The 26,584-nt window shown below is 36.2% G+C and overlaps 2 protein-coding genes across 2 annotated transcripts; one reads left to right on the top strand and one right to left on the bottom strand.

Moving 5' to 3' along the window:
* Nucleotides 1-710: 710 nt before the first annotated feature.
* LOC110107470 (serine/threonine-protein kinase SAPK7) lies at nt 711-13,185 on the top strand. Its single transcript, XM_020837741.2, has 9 exons — nt 711-1,185; nt 1,252-1,326; nt 1,427-1,528; nt 1,627-1,680; nt 1,799-1,891; nt 1,981-2,073; nt 4,093-4,197; nt 4,353-4,451; nt 12,680-13,185. Exons 1-9 carry the CDS (start codon nt 1,066-1,068, stop codon nt 13,016-13,018), a joined length of 1,080 nt encoding a protein of 359 aa, XP_020693400.1. The 5' UTR covers nt 711-1,065; the 3' UTR covers nt 13,019-13,185.
* Nucleotides 13,186-22,680: 9,495 nt separating this feature from the next.
* LOC110107472 (fructose-bisphosphate aldolase, chloroplastic) lies at nt 22,681-26,336 on the bottom strand. The gene is made up of 6 exons (XM_020837742.2): nt 26,093-26,336; nt 24,666-24,935; nt 23,880-23,989; nt 23,706-23,796; nt 23,372-23,641; nt 22,681-23,229 (listed from the first exon to the last, which is right to left on the bottom strand). The coding sequence occupies exons 1-6, from the start codon at nt 26,240-26,242 to the stop codon at nt 22,951-22,953; spliced, it is 1,170 nt and encodes a 389-aa protein (XP_020693401.1). The 5' UTR covers nt 26,243-26,336; the 3' UTR covers nt 22,681-22,950.
* Between the last annotated feature and the right edge of the window lie 248 nt (nt 26,337-26,584).

The raw sequence follows: 26,584 nt of genomic DNA, 5'->3' as shown, positions 1-26,584 counted from the left end.
ATGAAAATCAGTTCTTATTTCTTGTTCTGGTTCTTGCATCTCCGAAGACTCATTTCGCTTGATCTATCAGATATAAGTGAAAATAGCTTAATAGGAATGGACGAACGTCATACGCGATCGAGAAGCAGTGGCACCAGGTCAAAAAATACAACTTACATGTTGTCAACAATGTTGACTACATTATACACATGAACAAATGATAGCGGCACTACACTCTCCTTGTCGCCGAGTTCGCCAATCGGGAGCCCTAGTGGGGAGACGAACGACATAATGCCACAAAAGAGCAATTGTGAGATATGAGTTACGACGGCCTATTCTTATGTCTTTAGGTTTTATCATGCACTTTTTGCTCTCCATTTTATTTACAGTCAAAGGATCAAATCTTCCGTTTTTTGAACCGGCTAGTTTTATGGTTTGTCGGTCTAACTGGTCGGGCACCCGGTTTTTTCCGAATTCGCTTCGGAACCGGTTCAATGAATTAGCAAAACCGACCGACCGATTGATTCAAGGTTCAACCGGTTGAGCCGATCGATCCGATTCCATTCGATTTTCTAAATCTTAAATTTTATATCATGCCATACGAAATAATATAAAATATGCTAATTTCTTTGACTTTAAAAAAAATGTTCCGAATTGCTGATTGAAATTAAAAGATTCCGTTGCAGTGGACCCTAATCTGCTTATCGTTTAATGCAAATCTCGCCCGCTCATCCTGACTCCCGGCTTTCTCTTATCCTCTCGTCGGCTCTGAGTCCCGCTACATGCGTCGACCTCCCGTCTCTCTCTCTCTTTCCACTCACGTGCCCCTCCTTAAATGTGGATTTGTTCGCATTCTTTTCTACTAGGATGCTTTCTCTGTGCGCCGACGTATCAGGTGTTCCCTCCTGTGTTTGATAATTTGATTCAAGGACTGATCTTCCAGCTTCTCGCCGGCATAATACTTACTGAAGGATCACTCCTTTTCCGCTATAATAATCGTGGTCAGCTATGGCGTGGAGAAGCGGCTGATTGCTTCCGAGAAGGGTAGCTCTAAACAGTGTTTCCGAAGAGGAAGAGAGAGGTGAGATGGACAAGTATGAGGTAGTGAAGGAACTCGGGTCCGGCAACTTCGGCGTGGCGAGGCTGATGCGGCACAAGGAGGCGAAGGAACTCGTTGCCATGAAGTATATTCCAAGAGGCCAGAAGGTAACTTTTCGTCATGGTCTAGGGTTCTTATGGTACGATCTTACACTTTTTGTTGTTCTCTTCTAGATCGACGAGAACGTTGCAAGGGAGATCATTAATCATCGCGCTCTCCGGCACCCCAACATTATTCGATTCAAAGAGGTAGGATCTTTCTTTGGACAGCGATTCTTTTATGGTTTTTGAGTCTGGCAGCACATTATCTCTAGTTCGTCTCGAATTGTTGGCTTTTGTTGGTTGGTAGGTAGTGTTGACGACGACGCACCTCGCGATCATCATGGAGTACGCCGCCGGTGGAGAGCTCTTCGAGCGGATCTGTAACGCCGGGAGATTCAGCGAGGATGAAGTATTTCCTGAAATTTTATCCCCTAATCCCATAATTTTTATCCCTAATATCAATTGTTTTTCTATTAATCCCTCTTTACTTAATTGTTTTATATTTAGGCGAGATATTTCTTCCAACAACTCATCTCTGGCGTCAGCTACTGCCACTTCTTGGTAAATCTCTCCTTATATAACAAAAAAAAAAAAAAAAAATGTACCCTGTTATAAAAAAAAAAAAAAAAAAGATATCGTTTGTCGGTTTGGTTGAATTATTTTAAATTGATTGATTCAGCAAATATGCCACCGTGATCTCAAGCTAGAGAACACTCTTCTCGATGGAAATCCAGCGCCGCGGCTCAAAATCTGCGACTTTGGCTACTCCAAGGTTTTTTTTTTTTATCCTGAAAATTTGGTTTTCATTGTGCTGCTCTCGAAGCTTACTAAAGACACAGCACAAAACATTTTTGTGAGCAGTCGTCCTTACTGCACTCGAGGCCGAAGTCTACAGTTGGCACGCCGGCGTACATCGCGCCGGAGGTCCTCTCCCGCCGGGAGTACGACGGCAAGGTGGGCAAAACCTTTTATGAAGTTTTATTAAATTTGTACGTTTTTGCACCCGGACTGCTCATCATGTTGTAATTTTTTTAGGGGGATTTACAGACAGTTCACTGAATCTTTTTCTATTTGCATATCTATCATTTCATAAACATTCATTAATTTAAATCACATAAAAATTATACTAATAATAATGTATAAAATAAATAACATATTTTTATGTATTTTGCTTTGATGTATTTTTAACACTAAAATAATTTATAAATAAATATATAAATTTTGATGTTGGATATATAAATATTTAAAAATTTATGATAAATATGTAAATTTCTCATTATTTAGTAAAATTATTATATTTATGACGCTTATAAAGAGGCTTATAGTCTGATATTAATATTGATTTTTAACTGTATTCAATCAAATGAAGATTCTAATAAATTTCATAATTTTTAATATTATATTCTGTCTTCAAAAAATAAAACGAGCCTTAAGATCTGGCACGTGTGATCTGCTGATTGATGTATTGCACGGGTCAGACCGTCTTTAATAATAGTGCTTTACTGCCAAGTCAATATTTCTGCTGGGTTCATTGCTTGCAGAGTTTGCATTTCTAATTTTAAGTCTTTTTTCACTATGGACCCATTACAACTATTTTGTACCAAAGTGGATTCCTTTTTTTTGTCAGCTACGATGGTGATTGATGTTCTGGTGAATATCTTTTTCATTAATTAGACATTATTAATCTTTGTATACTGGTCATTGGATTATTGATAAGCACTTCTGATTTAAGCACTTGGATCCTGGCTGCTTCCTCTATTTATCTTATCTGGGGTTAGAAATCTGTCAAACTTACAGGTAGCCTGATTCTGCATGTGAATTTCAATTTGTTAATGAGTGATTAAGCTTTGATCAGTGTTTTTTTCTGGTAATTTCAAACGAAACTGTAGTCATTACTCAGTAGCCATGCCAAGCTTGGAGCCAAAGCCATTGTTTAATTACTGGGCTACCAGGAGATCCTTATGTTTGTTTGGATTTTGGCTTTTGTTTTTAACTAAAGCAAAAATTATTTGGTGTCCCTATTGATTCTAATATAGTTTGAGCTATAAAATTTGCTTGGGAATCACATAAATATTTCTGAAATTCCAGTTAGTAATGTTTCCTTTTTTTTTTTCTAGATTGCATCTAAAACATCCCCGCATAGTGGGATAAAAACTTGATATTGTTGTTGTCAAAAACATATTTGATTTCTGATAGGAAACACTTGGAGATTTCAAGTAAATCCTATAAATTTCAGAAAATCAGCTAGAACTTCTTCTAAACTCCAAAAGAAAACCAGAAAAATAGTAATGTTATTGCAAGAATCAAATAGATCGGAAGAAAACAAGATAAAAGTGATCCTGTATTCGAGAGAAGGATCGATCTCTCCCAATCTCTAGACGAATCTAGAGCCCAAAATCTAAACCTAAGAGATCCCAAAATCAACCAAATTTAAGATGCCCTAACCCTAGGAAAGCAAACTATTTAATACATACCAATCAAAAGGAAATCCCTAAACGGTCCTTACATTCAAATTTCCCTCCCAATTCCCTCAAAAATCCTTCCTAAATAGCGTTTTCCAGTCGAGCAGTCGGATCGCGTGTGCAGGAGGCAGACATTTCCGCTGTTTCGCCCGTAAGCCGGTCCCGCCTTGACCGGTTGGACCAGTCCGTTGGACTGGTCTTACAATTTCCCATCCTGTTTTCAAAGTTTCAGTGGTCATGATTGTGACGTTGTTGTTGCTTTTAATAGGTAATCATCAATCATGCAGCTGATATCTGTTTGTGCTGTAGCAAACCTGATTGATGGATAATGCAGAATTTTCCTCCATTTTAAAAAAGAAGAAACAATTAACAGACACGATCTAGAGGAATAATTTTGTTGTTCTTAGGGAAATAGTTGGAAGAATATTTTGTTCTTGTTGTTTCCTTCGGCTTGAATTTATATTGATGCAAGTTCGGTAAGTTCTGAGGAATGGATTTTTTGATGCTGCAGCTTGCAGATGTCTGGTCCTGTGGGGTAACTCTGTATGTTATGCTGGTGGGAGCTTACCCATTTGAGGATCCAGATGACCCCAAAAACTTCAGAAAAACTATTGGAGTAAAGCCTCGAGGCCATGCTAATGCTAATTCTTTCTCTTTTTTAAAAAGCATAACTTTCCATGAACTTGGAAACATCTTCAAGCATGTGAAAACTAATTTGGCGCTGTTGGTGCACAAATAAACTGTACTGATTTGAATTTTATTGGAATACAGAGAATAGTGGCAGTTCAGTACAAGATACCTGATCATATCCACATATCACAGGACTGCAGGCATCTCCTCTCCCGCATCTTTGTTGCCAACCCAACTAAGGTACGTGAATCAACTATTAAATTGAATAAGCATTTTACCAACATTGAATGCAAACCTTACCGAATTTATTACCAATAATATCACAATGGTCCTCCCACGGGGTTGTTCTTTTGCTTTGGAATTTAAAAAAAATATAAGTATCTCACTTCTAAACAAAAGCTGTTACTGCAGTTCAATTGAGTGTTGAATGATGACTCACCATTAGGCATCATAATGCAACTAATATGATAAGTGGTATGCTTTCTTGCAAAGAAAAATTCAAGGATCAGAGGATCAAAAGTTACTAATCAAATCCAACAACTCACTTTCTTGAAGTAGAAATAACCAACAGTATCTCTAATATTGAAGGGCTTGCACTATAATACAAAATCCCATATCTTAATTTAGACATTTCGAAGTCTCATTTAATTTTAATAAAGTATGTCATGGGATTCCTTTGATTCAATAGTTCTCCATTACCTGCTCGAAACGCATGATAAGAAACTTCAAACATCTTATTAAAATTAGTAACTTAGCAAATGTCCAACGATAAGTCTCTCTTTGATTTCAGTAAAATTACAATGAACAGATCTATACTTAAATTTCTTTTTTATTTTCTAGAAAACTTTGTAATTGGAGTCATAATAGTACTAAACATCATGATAACCATGAAAACGTTGAATATCATGTATATTGTTTAGTTTTTTTTGCCAATTGATAATTTCTTGAACTTTACCAGAATCAATATATAATTCATTCTTAGGCAAGGTTTTAAATGGCGAAATCGGGAATCGAGGCGTTTTTTCTAAGCGAGTCGAGGCCTAAGCCTCGAGGCGGATTGAGGCATAAGCCTCAAAACGATTAAAATAAATTAATTTAAAATTATAAATAATGATAAAAAATAATAAAATATTATGTCAACTATGAATTTGAAGATTTGTTTTAAGATAATATCACTGGAATACAAGATTTAAAATAAACTCACTTAAAAATAAAACATCCCCTTAGGATCAAGACCTAAACCAGACTCATTATCACTTTGATTGTCTTCAGAAGAATCTTCATGATTAATGTCAAAGTCATTCTCAAACTCTTCTTCATCTATAATATTTTTTCCTTTATCTCCTATATCAGTTAATATTTCATTAGCTCTAAAATGAAACAATAGTAACATACAAAATAATTCATTATATTTAAGAATACCTTTGAATTTTTTTGAAGCTCCAATCTCACTTTGTTTCTTTCTTTTATATACTTAGGTAGTTGCTTTATTGTCTTCTTCATTGACATGAGTTTCTCCTTATGCTTCAACTTTAGAAACATCAGCATTCTTAGGAGTAACCCATTCATCATCAGATTGTAACTCATCAACAAGCAAATGGTCAATTTCATTCTCAATATTTCCTTGATTTTGCAATTTGAGATGTCTATCTTTCAGTTTTTTGTTAAACATAACATAAACTAGTTAGTTCATTCGATTTGTCGCCAATCGATTTCTTCTCTTTGTATGAATTTGATTGAAGATACTCCAATTACGCTCGCATGCAGAAGCCGAACACGTTAGGTTAAGAACTTTAACTGTAAAAGCTTTCAATTTAGGAAAATCATCTCCAAACTAAGCCCAATGTTCTACATGAAGACAAACATAGTATTATATGCATATTGGTTGAAGTAGATGACTTGAATATAAATATTAACATTAAAATTATAAATACACAAACTATAAACATACCAGGAGATCGTGTTTTGTAGCATGCTTATGCTGCTCTAAATCCAAACATTACTTTCTTCAAATGAAAATCCTTAAATTTATCATTCATTTTGAGGTAGTCTTCTTCAGAAATGAATCTGTCCATACATGCATATAAACTAGTTTTCACCTCTTTGTCAATATGAAAATCCTTATCATAATGAAATTGAGGGTTTAAATAGTACACAGCACCATGTAAGTGTTGGTGTAATTGTCGACCCCACTTTTCATCTATAATATCCTATATTTCTTTGTAGGCACTTTCTTGACCTCCCAATTCTTTTGCAATGTCTTCTTTAGCTCTATTTATTGCTTTATAAATAAATCTCATAGCTGGGGCCCTTTCACCATCAACCATTCTAAGCACTTTTACTAATGGTCATATTGTCTTCAAAGCATAATTTGTACTGGGCCAAAATGAATCGTCTTTCATAACAATCTTTTTAACTTGTTTTCCTTTTTGTTTTTTGGCCCATGAACTTTTATCCCACTGTTCAGAAGCAAACAATTCTTCCAAAGGTTGTCTTAACTCCTTGAATCTTTGCAATGTTAAATATGCAGTAGTAAATCTTGTAACAACAGGTCTAATAATTTCCTTGTCAATGAATTTTCTCATCAAGCTGAGTACCCAATAATGATTGTATATAAACTTACTAACGTATTTGGCCTTCAATATGACTGATTAATGTTGAGGCAACTGTCCCAAACTCTCAAGCATCAAGTCAATACAATGTGCAGCACAAGGAGTCCAGTAAAGGTGAGACCTCTTCTCCATTAACATTCTCCCTGCAGCTTTCTATGCACTTTCATTATTAGTAACAACCTGTACTACTAAGGCATCTCCCACTTTCTCTAACATTTCAAGCAATAATTGTGCATCCTTTATAAAGCTTGAAACATATATTGATTTGAGAAAAACTGTTCCATATGGATTGTTGACCAAAAATTAATGATACTTCTGTGTCGAATATCTAACAAACCATCTGACATTATTGTCACTCATGTCTCAATCCAAGTCTTCTTAATATCATCCACTATTGTTGAAGTTGTCTTAACCTCCTCATTCAGCATCCAAGTCCTCAGCTCTTACATGCTTGGAAGTTGTAGTCCTCTTCCATAGCTTCCAACGGATTGTAACATATTGATCCATGACGGACTCCTAACAACATTAAATGGAATCCCATTTTCATAAATAAATCTGGCGATATCCAAACAAACTCTGTTCCTGAGTTCTTTTGTAGCTGTAGGAGGTTGAAGATCCTAAGTGTTTATGTTATCATCGTCATCAATATTTATCATAAATCTATCCATAGGATCCCGAGTGCCTCGGTTAGAAGAAACTATATGGCTTCCACTAATGGAACCTTCATGCTGTGATCCATAGTAACAAGAGTTTCCTTATCATCTATTCTATATTTCTTTGTGTGACCTCCGTTGTGGTGGCAAATTTCTTTGAATAATCTGTACATTCCTTTTTCACCTCATCAGGTACTTTTGCACATGGTCCCACATTGACATGAGTGTAGGCTAGATGATCCTTCAACCTCTTGATGCCACCAGTTATGTGTTTCTCACAGAAATTACATTTCATATAAACATATCCTTTCTTTGCACCTTTGCCTGACGCTTCAACTTGAGTTCCATATTTTCATGCAGGATCTTTTCTTCTTGTGCCACTAGTCATGCTAATGATTTATAGAAATAAATAATCAATATCAAATAGGACAGATTTTAATAATTATTTGTATTACCAATAATAAGATAACATGAATACAATAAAATTTTATTACAAGAGTAATTTTGAAATTCTTTCTTGTTGAATATGCTCAATACTGAGAGGTACCGAGCATGTACTGTTCGGTACCGAGCGGTATTGGCTTGGTACCGAGCGTGTACCTAGTGGTGCCGAGCATGTACTGCTCAGTACCGGGCATATACTTATTCGGTACCGAGCGGTACTGGCTCGATACCGAACATGTACCTTCTCTTCCGATCTAACCGAGGCCTGAACGTTTCCTGCACTCACAACTTTGGCTTTGTTTCATGCTTTCGAAACCGTTATTGCTCTTTCGGCTTCGTTTCCTGCGTCGTCTCCTGCACTCACAGCTTCGTCTCCTTCTCTCACGACTTCGTCTCTTTCCCTCACGGCTTCACCTCCAGTTTGCCTTTCAATTCTCATAAGAAGCCCTAATCCTATACTCGAATACGCGAACACGAATCGGCTGCGTCGTATTTACATATATACCAAAGAAAAAATTTCAAGGCGGTGCCTTGTACTGCCTCGAGGCGTTACGCTTTGATGCGTACGCCTCGTGCGAAAAAATTGTAGGCTTCGCTGTATGGTTCAAGGCGTAAGCCCCGATACGCATGCTTCCACCTCGACTTGAGGTGCGACTCAATGCGAAGGCCTCGTCCACTTTTTTAATGGTTGTTCCTAGGTATAACAAAACATACATGGATCATCGAGGGAGCTAAAAAATTACAATATTTTGGATTCATATGTAACTTTTTAGTTTGTAAAACTTAAAAATGGCTTTTCTAAGACGTTCCAACTATTCATGTGTTGTTATATATTAGAATATTATTATGGGCTCAAAAAATTTGCTCCCCAACCTCCCTATGCCTTTTTATTATTGACGAGGAGAGTTTTAATAGATGATGTTTTGAAATAAATTTTTGGAAGCAGATTGAATTTAAACATAAAACACAATCTAGAGATTTCACCCTCATTTGTGAGGATTTTATAATCTGAGGTTTAGTTTTCCATAGGTGTAAGTTCCCCTATTGTTAATTACTCCTAGTAACGAGAGAGAATGTGACCACTTTGAAACTGATTGCAATCAATCATTCTTCCGATATGTAATATCAATCATAGTACATGTAGTGTGGCTCACATCTACTCTCATCCTTCATGAAGACCAAATGAAGTTACATATAGCTTTAGTGTGTCAATTGTTACTGTCTTCATCAGTATGTCTGCATGATTCTTGGTTGTGTGAATTTTCTTCAATGATAACTGACCATCTTTCAGAAGTGATATGATGAAATGATACCGAAACTGGATGTGCTTTGTCCTAATATGGAATGCAGTGTTCTTGGCTAGATGAATAGTGCTCATATTGTTATTATGCAACTTCCCATTCCTTTTCCCTTTACTAAGTTCTGCCAATAAACTTTGCAATTATATCATCTCCTTGCTAGCCTTAGTGATAGCAATATACTAAAATTTTGTGGTTGAGAGTGCAACAATTTTTTATAACTTGGAAATTCAACTCACTGTAGTCTTTCCCAGAGTGAAGATATAACCAGTTGTGCTTCTCCTACCATCAAGATCTCCAACAAGATTGGAATCTATATATCCCTGTAAATCAATCCATGCATCTCCAAATTAAAGAGCTTTGTCAACTGATCCTCTCAAGTATATGAAAATCCACTTAACCTTCTCCCAAAGAAGTTTGCTTGGGTTATTCATAAATTTGCTATTACTCTCACTGCATATCATATATCTGGTCTCGTATGGATCATAACATACATCAATTCTACTATTGAAGTATACGAAGTCCTATCAATATGTTCTTGCTTTGCTTCAGATTTAGACGATTGTTCCGTAGATAGATGAAAAATGACTATCCAAATGAGTGCAAACTTGCTTTGTGTCACTCATGTTGAATCTTTGCAACACCTTTTCAAAATACTCAGCTTGAGACAACTTCAGTATACCCACACTTCTATCCATACTGATTCTCATATCGAGAATTTTCTCTGTTGTATCTAATCTTTTATTTCAAACTCTATGATAATTGTTCTTTTAGATATCTCATCTTCTCTATATTTGATCATGCAATTAGCATGTCATCCACATATAAATGCAGAATGATATAACAATTACCAAAATATTTGAAGAGACAATAATGATTTGTCTGGCACTTTGTGTACCCATTATCTAATATAAACTTATCAAATCTCCTGTATCACTATCTTGGTGTCTTCTTCAGCCCATATATGCTCTTTTTAAGCCTATACATTAGATCTTCTTTACCTTTGGCTACATATCCCCAAGGTTGCACCATGTATAACTCTTCTTCTAGGTCACCATGAAGAAAGTCTTTACATCCATCTACTCTAGATATAAATTCTCCACTACTGTTATGCTCAAGACAACTTTGAAGGTAGTCATCTTCACCATTGGAGATAAAGTTTTAGTGTAGTCCACTCATTTTCTTTGTTGAAAATCTTTAAGTATAAGCCTGACCTTGTAGTGCTTATTTTCATCAGGTTCTTCTTTCAGCTTATAATCTTACTTATTATGCAGTGCTTTCTTGCCATATGGTATCCTTGCCAAATCCGAAGTCTGATTCAACTCAAGTGAATGTATCTCATAATTTATAGTTTGCTCTCACTTTGAATCATAAACTTAAATGGCCTCATTATAGAACTCTGGTTCACCATCGTCTATTAGTAAAATAAATAGTATAAAGAACGAGAATACCTTTGTACTAGTTTTGAGATTATGCTAGATCAGTATCAGGTGTTTGAGGAACTCTCTGTGCTTCATTAGCTTGAGTACGCCTTCTGTTTTTGTTTTCTTGATCATCATTATGCTTTATCTCAACCTATTTGAAAAAAAATTATTCAGGAGTCTCAATTCTATTCTTGTACATTTCATTTTCATTGAATGTGATATCCTTGCTCTTGATGAATTTTTTATTATGATAGTTACAAAATTTATAGCCAAATTCATCTGAGCTATATCCAATGAATGTACACTTGATAGATTTTGGATCAAACTTACTCGTAGATCCTGCATTAACATGAATATATGATAAACAACCAAAATTTTTGAGGTTAGATAAACTTACCTCATTGTCACTCCAGGCTTCCTCAGGTAATCCCTTATTCAAAGGAATTGATGGTCCACGATTGATCAAATAAATAACAATATTCACTGTATCTGCCCAGAACTATTTGGGTAAACCAACATACAGCCTCATGCTCCTGACACGCTTAGTGATAGCTCCATTATGTGTTTTGCAATACCATTATGCTGGGTGTTCTTGGAACAGTGAACTCATGCTTCCCATTCAAAACACAATACTCAAATTTCTTATCACCATATTTGCCACCATTATCTGATTTGAGACATTTTAGTTTTAAACTTGTCTCATTCTCAACCATAGCCTTCCACTCGAAAATATTAAGCACTTCTAACTTGAGTTTTAAAAAAGTACACCCATACTTTTCTTCTGTGATCATCAATGAAAGTGACAAAATAGTAAGAACCTCTAATAAAAGAAAATGATGCAGGACCCCATACATTAGTATACATTAACTCCATCTTCTTTGAGTTTGTCTTTGAGTTAGTTTTTAAAAAGCTCACCTTTTGTTGCTTGTCATATATACAATCTTTACAAAAATATAGATTTATAGATTTTAAATTAGGAAGTTTTTTTCTAGTAAAAAGTGAATTCATGTTTTTATTACTCATATGGCCAAGTTTATGTGCCAAAGACATTCCATTAACATTTAAATCAGCTATTCTAATAGAATATGATATTTTATTGATAAAATATAAGGTGTCTTCAATACTACCACGGGTTATAACCATAGCCCCTTTTATCACCTTCCATGAATCTCCTATGAATGATGTCACATGGCCTAAGTTTGCAAGCTGACTCATAGAAACTAAATTTCTCTTCAAACAAGGAACATGCTTAACATATTTGAGTCTCTAAGTTGACCCATCAAGCATTTGATATCAATATCTCCCTATCCTACAATGTTATATGGCTTATTATCTGCTGAATATACATTTTACCGAAATCACCTTGTGTAGTTCTTGAATGCCTTCTTATTAAGACTTGTATGAAATGAAATACTTGAATCTATAAAACATGATTCAAAATTATCCAAAGAAAATAAGATAATTTGACTGAAACTTTTTTGTAGATACATTTGCAGAGTGAAATCATGTGAACCAAATAAATCAACCTAAAGCTATAAAATGCCTTTTTTTTGGCCATTGTTGCCCTTCTTGACCATCATGACTAGCTGCCTTCAAAATGGATATAACAAATAAAAAAGTATCAACTAGTTAAAGAAATTAACTATTAAAAAATACATAAACTACACAAAAATTATTGCTTGATGTGACACTTCCTACAAGAATAAACACAGATTTCTGCCCCTTATCACATTTTGGTTCCAAATTTGGACTTGAGGCTGATTTGATTGCTTGACGATAGAAAACTTGTTTTGTAAAAGAATGATTTCATTTTCAATCATTTTCTGTGCGAAAATGATTCCTAGTTGCATACAACCAAGTGATGGAATCTAGAAATTTCATTGTTTTACAAATCATGATATCTAACTTCAAGCAATTGGTCCCTTAGATGAGTTTATTTTGCTTGAAATGATAATAACAAATATATTTTACCTATGTGTTTGAATGCATCTGAAATTAGATGTCTAATGTAAGTATATTTTGTTGTTTTTCTTTAAGAGGATAACTATAAGTGAGATAAAGAAACATCCATGGTTCTTAAAGAACTTGCCAAGGGAGTTGACTGAAACAGCACAGGCAGTTTATTACAAGAGGGATAATAGTGCACCCACGTACTCATTACAGAGCGTTGAGGACATTATGAAGATTGTTAAGCAAGCGAGGAATCCACCTACCTCAATCACTCCAGTGCCAGCATGGGCTGAAGAAGAAGATGAGGAAGAGGAAATCAAAGATAATAAACCAGATGAAGAGGAGGAGGAAGAGGAAGATGAAGAGGATGAGTATGAGAAGCATGTCAAAGAAGTCCAGGCCAGTGGTGAATATGAAATCAGCTGATTGAAAGAACTTGGTGCATTCATTTTCTTTCTACTGTTTATTATGAACACTCTAGTATCGTCTTGTTGCTCTAGCCTCTCTCTTTTTTTTTTTTTCTCAATCGCTTCTTACCTTTTGTCAAAAAATATAATAATAATATATTTGCAGCATGAAGCTTCCTTTCTATTGCCCGTGTGTTTTTGATCATTTTTTGACGATGCATAAACAGATCAGTGATTCTAACTTAAACTTGAAACTTCAATATTTCATGAGATATACATGGGGAATATTTGACTGAGTACTGGGTTTCTGAAGATTGAGGATAAAGCTGTTACAGCAAGTGATAGATTGGTAAGTGAAAATGGGCTTTTATATTAAAACAAAGAACCGATTATTAATTGGCAGTTTGTCTGACGCCGTGTGGGGGTTTAATGACCGCTGAAACTTTTTTCTTCCCTACAGATATAGCAAATCACCTCCTCACCATCTCATCTTGAGAACAACAACAACAACAACATCAAGCCTTTATCCCACTACGTGGGGTCGGCTACATGAATCCTTTTTCTCCATTGTGTCCTATTAAAAGCCAAATTCTCGTTTAAATCTAATAAAGAAAGGTCATTCCCGGCAGTGTTACCATCTCATCTTGAGAACTTTGAAAATTTAAGAAACCAACCACTCTGCAACATGTTAACTACCTTATATGGATCCTGTTTTCTTTTTGAGTCGTGCATGTTGATCATAGGGAAGAAATAGGATGCGGTAGTGCCTTCTCAAACTTTCTTTTTTGCTACAGGATATAGCCAAGTCCTAAAAAGATGACTTTTGAATCCCTGACTTGCATTGAAAACTTTGCAAATTCAAGGGAACCAAATCTTGCAACATGTTAGCTATCATACATGGATCCTGTTCTCTTTTCGAGTCTTGCATGGTTATCATAAAGAAGGTTGATAGGAATCCGATCTTCATATAGCAAAAATAACAATAACGAAGAGAAAATGCAGCAGAAATTAACGAGAAAGAAAGAGATTATGAGTTAATTTTATTGATATTGGCACAACAAACCAGTATACTAGTTGATCTACTATTCGAGAGATAGACCGGCTCTCCACAAACCTTAGGCGTGCCCGTACTATTTCTCCATAGTACTTCTCCACATAGCAAAAATAGCAATAAAAAACCTAAGGAGTGCCCGTACTGTTTCTCCATCGTACTTCTCCACTAATGACACTGGTATGTTGTCAGGCCCATAATGTATCAGATGAGGTGCATCCCTCCCATATATGATTTTAAATGACATTGTTTGGGCTCTTGTATAATATGAAGTGTTATACCAATATTTCGCCCAGGCTAACCACTTGGCCTTTTACACCTCATTTTTGGTGCATCTGATAAAGAAACAAAGAGAAGTCTTCACACTACGATTCACAACCTCTGTCTGGCCATCTGTTTGGGGGTGGCAAGTTGTACTTTGTTTCAGGATAGTCCCTTGCTATTGAATAACTCCCTCCAGAAGTGGTTTAGAAAGATTTTGTCCCGATCGAACACAATAATCTTAGGTATGCCATGCAAACATACTACCTCTCTAATGAATGTCGCTGCCACCAACACCGCGGTGTATGGGTGGCATAAGGGAACGAAATGAGCATATTTGCTCAATTTGTTCACCACCACTAGAATCACAGTGAACCCTTCTGATCTAGGTAGTTCCTTAATGAAGTCTCTAGTCATTGCTTTGCACTCCTTAGGTAATGCTAAAGACTGTAGAAGACCACTTAGAACCATAGCTAGGTATTTGTGTCTCTGACACATATTACAACTGGCCATCAACTCCTCTATATTCTTCTGCATGCCCACATAGTATAGCTTTGCTGCCAATCTATGATATGTCTTTTGAACTTTTGAATGCCCCCCAATTGTTGTGCAATGAAACTCATGCAATAAGTGAGGGATGTGTAGCGACGTCCTCAAAAACACAAACCGTCCATGGTATAGCAACTTCCTACCTATCATAGAGTAACCAGGATGGCTATCCTTGTTTTGCAGTAAGTCTCCTCTGATCTTACCTAGCTCCTTATCCTGCTTACTCTCATGCTTCAAGGCCTCTCATTTCACCACCATGAGAACAGATAGAGCCATAACATGAGGGTCTTCACTATGCCTGGAGAAAGCATCTACATCCTTATCTTTAATCCCAGGCTTGTATTGGATTTCAAATTCATAACCCAACAACTTAGAAAACCATCATTGATACTCTTTTGTCACCATCCTATTATCTAACAAGAACTTCAAACTTCTTTGGTTAGTCATGATCATGAAGTGTAGCCCCAACAGATTTGGTTGTCACTTCTGTATTGTCAACATTATCGCCATTAGTTTCCTTTCATGCACTGATTTTAGCCTGGCCCTAGTGGTCAACATGGCTGAAATAAGCTATGGATCTCTGACTCTGCATGAGAACCGCTCCTAACCAATAGCCTAAAGCATCAGTCTCCACTACAAATGGTTGGTTGAAATTTGGTATCACTAACAGGGACACTCATCATGACTTTCTTCAACCAGCTGCTCAAACACCTGGGTGGCTATGCCCCAACCCCCCTCCACCCTTCCCTCCCCCCTCCCATTTGAAACTATAATTCTTTAGTTGCTCTATTAATGACCATGCTATAGAGATGTATCCCCTTACAAATTTTCTATAGTTCCCTGTGAGTCCCAAGAACCCCCTCAACTCCTTCAGGGTTTTGGGTAAGGATCATTCCAATATAAGCTTTTATCTTAAAAAGATTTGATGTTACTCTTGATTTGGAAACCACATTCCAAATACTCTACCCTTTGTTATGCAAAGGAACACTTCTTCAAATTAGCATATAGCTAATGCTCCTATCATCTCCTTCAATGTCACTAACATAACCCTCAAGTGCTCAACATGCTATGCCTCAGACCTACTATACACCAAAATATTATCGAAGAAAACCAATATAAACTTGCAAAGGTAGGGGGCTAGAATACCTTATTCATAAGCGACTAGAAGATAGCTGGGGCTTTGATAAGCCCAAAAGGAATCACTAAGAACTCATAATGGCTTTTGTGAGTCATGAAAGCAATTTTGTGGATGTCAGTCAGCCACATTCTGATCTAATGGTATCCCGATTTTAGATCAATCTTGGAGAACATCACTGCTCCATATAATTTATCCAATAACTCATAAATGACTGGTATAAGAAACTTATCAAACACCATTTCTTTATTCATAGCCCGATAATCTACATAAAATCTCCGACCACCATCATTCTTCTTCACCAATATCATAGGACTGTATAAAGGACTAACACTGGGACAAATGATTTGGGCCTCCAATATCTTTTTAATCAGTCTCCCAATTTTATTATGAACCTATGGGTATCAATAGGGTCGAACACTGATATGGGATACCCCTCAGTTTCTCAATTTCATCCTTCTAAACCTGTGGGTATCGGTAGGGTCAAACATTGATATGGGATACCCCCTCCTTTAGGATGTTGGCATGCTCGTGGTCCCTTAGGGGAGGTAGTGTTTGAGGCAGCTAGAACACCTCATTGAAGTGTTGCAGGACTGGCTAGAATATCTTTGAAACCTCCTCACCTTTCTCCATGCTTCCCCCTCCCTTGAGGCTCTGGAGCTTCACCAAGAATCTCATTCTTATTCCTTGGATTGCCCTCACCATTGTCTTAAGAGAAACCCTGGTTTTGGACATATTATTATCCCCATTGATCCTCACCTTCCTCCCTCCCACCATGAATTTCATAGTCAATGCCTTCTAGTCCACCTTGGTCTCCCTAAGAGTTTGTAACCACTTCATGCCCAAAATTATATCCGTGCTTCCTAACTCTAGGGGAAGAAAATCCTCCCTCACTTGGATCTCTTGTAGTGTTACAATCAATTCTGGGTAGATGCCTCTACTTTTCTTCACCTTCCCCGTTCTTATCATCACCCCAAAATAATCGTGTCGATCAACTGCAGCCCCAGCGGTCCACCTCTCACCTGGGTAGAGATGAAATTGTGGGTCACCCCACTGTCCACCATAACTCTCACTGATTCTCCTTACCTATCCCCTCACCTTCATGGTGTAATTTGAGATAAACCCCACCGCTGAGTTTAGGGAGACCTCTATCACATCTAAGTGCAAATGCTTATCCTCCTCAACCACCTCCTCGAGAGTATCCCCTTCCTCTTCACAAACTATAAGTACCTACAGCGAATGGTCCCTACAATGGTGACCCTGTGCAAACTTCTCATCACAATAGAAACATAGTCCATTAGCTCGCTTCTCCTGAACCTTTGCCTCAGTCAACTACTTGAAATTTCACCGGGCAGTGCTCCCATTCCCTATCCTTGGCTACTTCTCTTTGAATGGGAACAGGTTATACCTTTGGTACCAAAAAAATAGTTGTTGTCTGGTATGAAGTCCCCATACTGTTTCCCTTACTGCTTCTCTCAAGTGAGTTTTTGTCATCCACCAATTGGGCTAGCTCCATAACCTCCCCCAACTCTCGAGGCCTCAATAACCGGACATCCATCCTAATCTCTGGCTTGAACTCCTTTATGAAATTTCTCTCTAACGCTGTCTTAGATAGCCTAAAAAATCAGCTAGAAAGGTACTTAAACCTCTCCCCATAATTCATCACTATCCCTTCATGAACTAGAGCAAAGAATTTCTCATAGAAGTATCCTTTATGACTGGTTGAAAGAACTATTTTTGAACTCCCTCCACGATCAGATTGGATTTTTCATGTCTCTCCATTAATATCAAGACAAGGCCTTCCCCTCCAAGCATAGAGCCACCATCGTGAGTCTCTCCTCCTTTGCTAGCCCATTCACGTAAAAGTACCTCTCCACCCTATATATTCACCCATAATCTTCTTCTCCCCCCTAAAAAACGGGCATCTTCAACTTTCTTACTCTTGGATCCCCTCTGCCCCAACTTTCTCTTCTACCTCTGGCTCCTCCCATATGGCGATTGTTGTGATCTCTTCATTGTCTCTCCCATCCTTCCACCTTTCATAGATATCATCTTCCTCAAAATCAGTCGTCCTCATTTCTTCCTCCCAATTTCTCCTCATTCCATATCCTTCACCCATTTTCTTCTTGGTTATAGGTTCAAGAGGTAGCATATTTTCCCAGTTGCCCAAGATTTCTACCTCTTAATCAACCTCCCTTGTGCCGATATTGGAGTTTCCCCCACTTCCTTGGCCACTCGCCAATGCTCTTGCCTTCGATATTGGCGGTTGGGTGTGAAGCTCCAATATTTTATTCATCATTTCCTCTAGGTTAGAAAACCTTCTTTCCATGGATGACATCAGTTACTCAATTTTAGATTTGAGTTGAACTTCCACTTCTAGTTTTTCTTCCAAATAATTCACTTTCTTCTACGCCATAGGTCTCAAATCATGCTCTTAGACCAATTTGATTGGAATTTGATCTCCACACAGCAAAAATAACAATAGCGACGAGAAAACACAACTGAAATCATCGAGAAAGAAGAGACTATTGGCCAATTTTATTGATATAAGCACAACAAACCATGATTCAAGTTGATCTACTATTCAAGAGGTAGATTTGCTCTCCACAAACCCTAGGGGTCACTAAGACCAACTCTAAAGAAAAAAGTACAACAAACACACAAATCATATAATGAAAATCAAATAACCTAATTTGCCCTATATTATATTTTCTAATTCCCTCCCATATCTGAATTCAAATCAACCATCTTTCCTTAAATAAAATTTTCTTAATTCCCTCCCAAATCTTAATTCAAATTAGTCCCTCTTTCCCTAAATCAACTTTCCTAATTCCCTCTCAATTTTGGTTTCCTATTTCAAGTAATTAAAGGTGAAATTATTCCCCTTTGGATCCCCTCTTTTCTTGCCCGTTGTCCATCCTAGTGGGACCCTAATCCTCCGCCGGTTCATCAAAGATTTAAAACAATTTATGGAGATGCCATTGAACTAGAATATAAGTCATTTTGCGCCTCCTTGGTTCCACCACTATTTGAGATACCTTACATATAACATTTGCTTTCATTTGATATATGAGAATATATATATATATATATATATATATATATATATGATATATATATATATATATATATACACACACACACACATAAATACACATATACTCGGTCCATAGATCTATACTAAGGCTGTGTTATATTAGAGTGGAGAAGAGCTGTTGGAATTCGTGAAAAAAGAGATGAAATTGTTACATGTGATTTACATAAATGATTTTGAGCACTGATCAATGCATGGATAAGCAGATTGATGCATGATGAGAAAAAGCTAACATCAAAGGTGCCAACCTTGCTTGATATTGAAAGGGTTCACATAAAGGATGGGGGATGAGATTTTTCAATTTCCAAAGAGAATTACCCTACACCTCCTTAATTCCATCACTAGTTGAGGAGATTTCTTAGATAACATTTGCTTCATTTGATGCTATATTTGTCTTGCTTCGTAATGGAGACCATATATATTACATTAAAACTGAAAAGAGCTATTGGAGTCCTTGAATAAAGAGATGAAATTGTTTCATGTGGTTTGCACAGATAATTTTGAGCACTAGTCAATATATGAATATGCAGACTAATGTGTAGGGCTGCAAATGAACCGAGTCGATAATGCGTTCATATTTGAGTTTATTAATTTTTTGTTTTTGTTTTTACTTGTTTGAGTTCATGTATTATCAGCTTGTTCAAGTTTGGTTCGTGTTTGATTTTAGTCTTATTGTTTTTGTTCATGTTTGGTTGTTTAAATTAATGAGTGTTCATGTTCAGTTTGTTTAGTTCTTATCAAGCTTTAAACAAACAAGCTTTAATGAGCTATAAACGAGCTATACTTTAAATGTTCATTAACTTAACAAACGAACTTTATCGAGCCTCCTAACAAACAATTACATCGAGCATGTTTGTAAACATATTTCACTAATTTTTTTAAACTATCAAGCAAACACGTTCATGAACATACCTAACGAGTATTCTTGAGCTATCAAATGAGCAAGTTCATGAACACATATAACTAGTTTTTTCGAGCTACCAAATAAGCTCGTTCACGAACAAGTGATCTAGATTCATCTTATATTTGTTCATGAACATTTTAAAAAAATAATCTAGCAAACAAGGACAAATGTGAAATGTCTCTTGTTCATGAACAAATTCATTATATTGAAGGTATAAAATAAAATGAAATTAAATTTATAATAAAACTAGTTGTCTATGCAAAATGAAGATAAGATTAATCCATATGAATATATTTTCAAATGAAGCTTATATGTTGCATTTCTCTCAATTTGGTACAACAATTGAAAGATTATCTTTTGCGTTCATAGAAATACTTCAATGGTTATGTTAGAACTATAAAAACAAACTATCTAAACAAATACATCATATAAAAAACACTATCAAAACAAACACTTCATATAAAATAAAGCATGTTGATATTTAGTGTTTAATGAAATTCAAACCAATAAGATAATAGAAGTGGAGTGCATATATTTCTGTTAGAACTACAAAAATAAATCAAGTATAATATACTAAAACTTTCTCTTAAATAAAACAGCTATATCGGTCAAAACTACAAAAATACAGTAGGTCAGCAAACAAAACTACAACAGTTTTCTTCAAAAAAGAATAGTCTGCTCCTTATCAAACCAATGAGATTTCCTTTGTTTCCTCCCTAGTCTGCAAGATGTAATATAGTAAATTAGTAATTGTAAGAAAAATTTTCACCAACTAGCAATTCAAAATAATAAATGTTTCTCCTTATCATTCATTGAATTTTCTCTTTATACCATATAAATTATCATATCAATTACTTCCACAAATAAGATGTTGCATTATATCTGTACCCAATGATGATCTATATTGATCAATAACTCTTCCACCGGCACTGAATGTGGCTTCTGAAGCAACTGTTCTAATTGGAATTGAAAGAATGTCACAAGCCATCCTTGATAAAATACGATATTTTAGATCATTAGCCTTCCAACATTCTAAGCAATCAAAATGTAATACTGAATTTTCTTCCTCAATGAAACTCCATCATCCAAATATACTTTAAGCTTAGAATTTACTCCTTGAATAGTATAATATATTCTTATATAAGTTTCATATTTTCTCTTTCCATAAATAGGTCTGCCTCTAATAGAAGATGAACTTAGATAATTACTACTTGTTTCAACTTCAACTGCAATCTTCTCAGCATTTGTGATTTTATAATCTTCTACGTACTCATTATAAAGTTAGTACATCGGTGATGTGCATTTGTGCTATGTCTTCAGTATACATATAGTTGAAAGCAAAGCTTACCATTTTCATTTATTTCTTGGGTGTAAAATTGTACCTAATGAGATTAGAAGATTACAACCACCTCAATATTTATCAATTTTTTCTATCATTTTTCTTGCCATGTTTCTAATATGTGCATTTCCATGTAAATAATTATCATCTAACATCTCCTTTATTCCCCAGATTTCAGACATGTATATGTTAGATGTGGGATACTTGGTACCTAACATATAAAAGAAAACTTTTTAATGTATTATTAGATTGGGAAAATACAAAATAATATTAAATTAACATTCAGATGCATATATACCTGAAATCAATTCAGTAGTTTGCTTAAATACTTCAAGAAATGAGCATACATCTTACAACTTTCTCCATTTCTCCTCAGCAGGATAGGTAGAATAGCATGAATCCCTATTTTGAAATCAAGTTAGCATATATTATAATATTTAATTACTTTAAATTTTAATATTTAACAATAATTATATCATCATATTAGAATAAATACAAAATATTTATATTATGTATATTTATCAATTTTATAATCAAATATTAATTGAGTTTTTATCGAGCTTATTCACGAGTTCTGAATCAAACACGAATCGAGCTTAATGTCGAGCTGTTCACGAGCTTTAAATGATGTTGTTTACGAACACAAATGAGCCGAATATATTAGTGTTCAAGCTTGTTTATTTATGGATCGAGTATTTAAAATGTTGTTTAAGTTTGTTTGTTTAGTTAATTAAACGATCAAACAAGCTTTAATTGAACCGAGCAACGAGTAGCTCATCTAACGTTTGGTTCGCTTACAGCCCTACTAATGTGTGATGAGAGAAAGCTAACATCAAAGGTGCAAACCTTGCTTGATATTGAAAGGGTTCACATAAAGGAAGGGGATGCACTTCAATGTGGTTTTCTAATTTCTGGGAAAATAAGTTACATTTGATTTGTTCTTGCTATTGCAATTTAGTTATTGTGTAGCAAGAGATATATTGAGAAAGAAATAATATTACTCTCTAAAAAAAATTTGACATAAAAATTGACGCTGCTTAAGCATTTTCTTCACATTTGTTACTTTTTGTAGTGAAGAAATCAAGTTGTAGACAGTTCGAAGCCACACCTTCCTATCAAGGTCCTAGAAGCAGCACAGCAAATGCTCAAAACCAGAAATTCTTTCTAAAGAAACGAAAGATTGTTCGTCTTAACAGAGCATGACAAAATTATATAAATCTTGATATGTTCCACTTGTAACAAAACTCATTTAGATGTGCGTTGCTTATGGATGTTGTGGTCAATAACAATGGCATTCTAGTTGATCAGATCTTTCATGACCTTGATGGCTATGTGGCTGAGATTTACGTTTATGACAATCTCTGAAACTTTCTCACTAGAAAATCTTACATCATAGAAGTACACTACCAAATTTGATAGTTCTTTTTCTAGTAAAACATCGCTACATTACATGATAGAAACATAACTTATCATTGATAAGCATACTAAAATCAACTTAATCATAGTACTCAACATGTTTCTATTGCCATTGTACCATAAACATAGCATAGACATTACGACTGCATCTTCTGTTTCCTTCAAATCCATTCACCTTAGTATCTATGAACATTGCAAGCACTTAGTAGCTATAGTTCTTCACATACATCCCCTTTTTGGACTCAGCCGACTCATCCTCACCAGTGTACTTCCCAAGTTGTGCGAGCGAGTTGGCTTGGGCTCGAATGAGTAGCGTATCCTGTGCTGCCTTCACGTTCTCCGGTCTCCCTGCCCAGGTCTTTAAGCATGTGTTCTGCAGTGCTCTAGCGTAGGAGAATGAGACATGCCATGGGTTTTTTCTCTGGTTCATTGCATTCAAGTTCTGAGTTGCTTCTACTTCAGATTGTCCACCAGAAAGGAACTGTTCCATTGAGAACACAAACAAGATTGCAGTGATTGATTCAATATGTTATTAATAAAAATAAGCTCTGAGACAATATGTACTTCGACGTGCCTTGTTTTTATAGAAGGCTAAAGCTGATACTATTCGTTAAAAAACTCACCATAATTCCAGGAACAGCTGGTGGAATTCTTCTATGAAGAAGCTTAAGAGTGTAATCTGCAACTTGCTCAGCTGTAGCCTTCTCCTTGCTCTCAGCCCCTGGCGTTACCATGCTCGGTTTCAGAAGGATTCCTTCGAATAACACATTATTTTCAGCCAAATAGAAGAAGACCTCAGCCCATACTTTTAGCGCAACCTCGAAGGTTTTATCAATGCTATGCTCTCCATCCAAAAGAATCTCAGGTTCCACAATTGGAACAAGGCCATTGTCCTGCATTGTTAATATTAAAAAGGATGTGTAGTTAATAAAGGAATCAACAAGGAATGAAGCTTACTTGAGCAATCGCCGCATATCGAGCAAGGCCCCAGGCTGCTTCCTTTACTGCAAGTGCTGATGGGCCGTTAGGGATGCTAACCACTGTGCGCCTGTAAAAATAGTAGATTAAAATGGTTTGAAGTGTTTGCAGAGATTTGGACTAAGGTGAAGGTTGGTGTTAAGTAGATTTAACCATTTGGCGAATCGAGCTCCTTGTTGATAGTATGCGGCGCACCGTGAAGCCAGACCATCCAATCCTTGGCACCAGGACTCGTCATTGGACCCCGCTAGTGGAACAAGACCCTGTTCATTACCATATAACAAAACTTAGTTCATAAATTTTATTCTTAAGTTATTAGCCTTGATTTTATGCACAAAATTGTCTTTTGTTGAAAAACCAAGATATATAGGTGAATAACCAAGTTTTTTTCACAATATATTCTTGTATTATTTTGTTTTCTTTTGCTAATTGTTTCAAGTTTTTAGTTTATGTGAACCTGGGGATCAGAATATGGGTGATTATACTGGACTTCTTATCTCTGAAATCTGAATGTATTTTATAGTGTTTTAAAGCGAATGTTGTCTGAAGAATACAATTGATAAAAAATATTAGGTAGGTGTTAGTTTTGGAGCTAACTATGAAGAGAATGAGACATTAGAGAGAAAACGAATGTCAGAGAATGGAGAAATTAATCTGTGCGTCATCGGACGGTTCGGAGGCAAATCAGAATGCGCAACGTCACCCAGTACACAGTGATACACAGCTAAAAAGTGATGTGGTGCGTTGCGATTCGCCTCTGGATAGCATCTGGTGGTATAATTTCACCAGAGAAAGATCGAATGTTTCTATCAATCTCTCTTCCATTTATCATCTCTCTTCGTCTTTGATTACACACAAATATATATTGTGAAGATCAATAAATTAGAACATATGAACGATTCCGATAAAGAAAAAATGGTGAAGGAGCTGTTTGCTTACCTTATCAACCTTGATGCCTGGCACAATATTCTGAGAAACAAGAACATCGATTATCTTCTTTCCATCTGTTGTTGATTGATAGAGAGTCTCCTCAAAGAGAATTGCGCCGGAAATATACTGTCCCAGACCAGGAGCTGAGACTAGAAGGGTCCTGTAAGCCTGCCTGTTGGCTTCAGTGTTCTCCAGCCCGATAGAAGCGAGACGTTTCCCACAAGTAGCATTAGATTCATCCATGGCCAGGATTCCCCTTCCAGGTGAAGCAACAGTTTTCTGCAACAAAGAATTCCATAAACACGGTCTGTCTTCAGTTTTGACTTTTAGCTTTGAGATACTTGCAACATTAAATGCTTATTGCTGTTCATGTTATTCTTATTGCTTAGTAGTAGTTGACCGTTTATTGTATATTCTGAATTTAAAATTAGGCTGCATGTCCCTGTGATCAAATTTTCTTTCAACTTAGTAGGCCCTTTAACGATCAAAATTTGGATTGTTCAACATCCCACTCGTGTGTTAGTTGGATAAGATTAGAAATTGAAACACCCATTTTCATTATGTGAGTTGTGATGAATTGAATTTTTTATTTTATTTGAATACCTCTTTTTTTTTTTACGAGTAACAACGATGAGAAAAGTGAAATTTTTGTTTTGGGCAAATCCGACTCACTAGGATTCTCAAATCTTTTTCCAACCAGTGCGCTAAGCATTTGAGCGCACAAAAAAGTTGAAGAAGTAGATTGCTATTTAGGCTGATTAATTATTCTGTGCGGATACTAAATGTAGTCCGGAGACCAACCAGAATGCACCATATCACCCCATGTGCTGGGTACCATGGCTTGGTACTGCTTAGTACCGATGATGTGGCGCATTATGGTTGGTCTCCGGATGGCGTTCTACGTCCGGTATCCGCACATAATCATTTCTCATTTAGGCATCATTTGGTTGCTTCTATGTTTTGTATGCGTGAATGAAATAATTTTAGAGGATTTTCACAGTCAGGAAACCCAATAATTTCTAACTAAAAAAAAAAAAAGAAGAATGTAATGAATTCAATATTTCTTTATGCCATGGTCCGAATGAACTACTCATTGAATCTGATTTTGATTCAGATAGATTTAAGACCTGGCCCATGGACAAGTTCAGAACTAACTACAACAACAACAGAGCTTAAACATTCAAATCAAAAGCCCAAATTATCAGCTTACAAAAGATGATGAAACTACTGGAGGAAACCCTATCTGCTAGCATTTCCATCTTCCAAATTAATATGAACCCTAACCTGTAGTCTTTCCCCTCTCACCTTTCTCATTTTTTGGAAGAAAATGTGAAAAAGGTTTTCGATCTTGCAGTTCTTGTGAACTGATGGAATTTTCATCTTTGCTCAATTACTACATGAAAAAGAAGAAAAGAGTATCAGTAAAGCTAGCTTACAGCAGTCTTGACGAGTTCATCAGCATATGAGCCTGCACGGACGGTGAAGCACACAGCAGCAGGCTGGCGACTAGTCGGTGACCGACTGGTGGCAGCCCATTCTGATCTCTTTGGCAGAAATGAAGACTTGAGAATGGTAGCAGACGCCATTGACGATGTTGAAGAACAAGAAACAAGAGAGAAGGTTAGTTTTTTCTTTCTTTCAGCTTCTCTCTCTCTAATGCTCTCAAATTTTATGCAGGGAAGTTTGAGTGATATAAGGTGGAGGGAAATTGAAAGCAGGATATGAATTGTGAGGTGGAGATTGGGTTGTGGATTTAATGGCGGAGATGGTGTTGAAGGTTGCGGTGATAAGCTGGGCGAAGAGCCCGCCTCTAGTTTGTGTTGGGGCCAATCCATTTTCTTCTTGTTTTTCTTTGAATAATTTGGCCTTTTGCTTTGTCTTCTTCTTCTTTGAGAAATCCATTGTTAGTTTTAACATTTTGGTTCTAA

Source organism: Dendrobium catenatum, unplaced genomic scaffold, assembly GCF_001605985.2.
Source record: "Dendrobium catenatum unplaced genomic scaffold, ASM160598v2 fragScaff_scaffold_1105, whole genome shotgun sequence".
Taxonomy (NCBI): Eukaryota; Viridiplantae; Streptophyta; class Magnoliopsida; order Asparagales; family Orchidaceae; genus Dendrobium; species Dendrobium catenatum.
The sequence above is the reverse complement of the archived record's forward strand: the minus strand, read 5'-3'. Positions and strand labels throughout refer to the sequence as shown.

Bases quoted from the DNA above. Each gene is read 5' to 3' on its own strand.
- LOC110107472 (XM_020837742.2), bottom strand. From the start codon at position 26,242: ATGGCGTCTGCTACCATTCTCAAGTCTTCATTTCTGCCAAAGAGATCA. The intron at 24,936-26,092 runs GTAAGCTAGCTT...TCTTTGTTGCAG, and splicing joins ATGAACTCGTCAAGACTGCT to AAAACTGTTGCTTCACCTGG. The intron at 23,230-23,371 runs GTGAGTTTTTTA...TCAATGGAACAG, and splicing joins CAGCTGTTCCTGGAATTATG to TTCCTTTCTGGTGGACAATC.
- LOC110107470 (XM_020837741.2), top strand. From the start codon at position 1,066: ATGGACAAGTATGAGGTAGTGAAGGAACTCGGGTCCGGCAACTTCGGC. The intron at 1,327-1,426 runs GTAGGATCTTTC...GTTGGTTGGTAG, and splicing joins ACATTATTCGATTCAAAGAG to GTAGTGTTGACGACGACGCA. The intron at 1,529-1,626 runs GTATTTCCTGAA...TTTTATATTTAG, and splicing joins GGAGATTCAGCGAGGATGAA to GCGAGATATTTCTTCCAACA.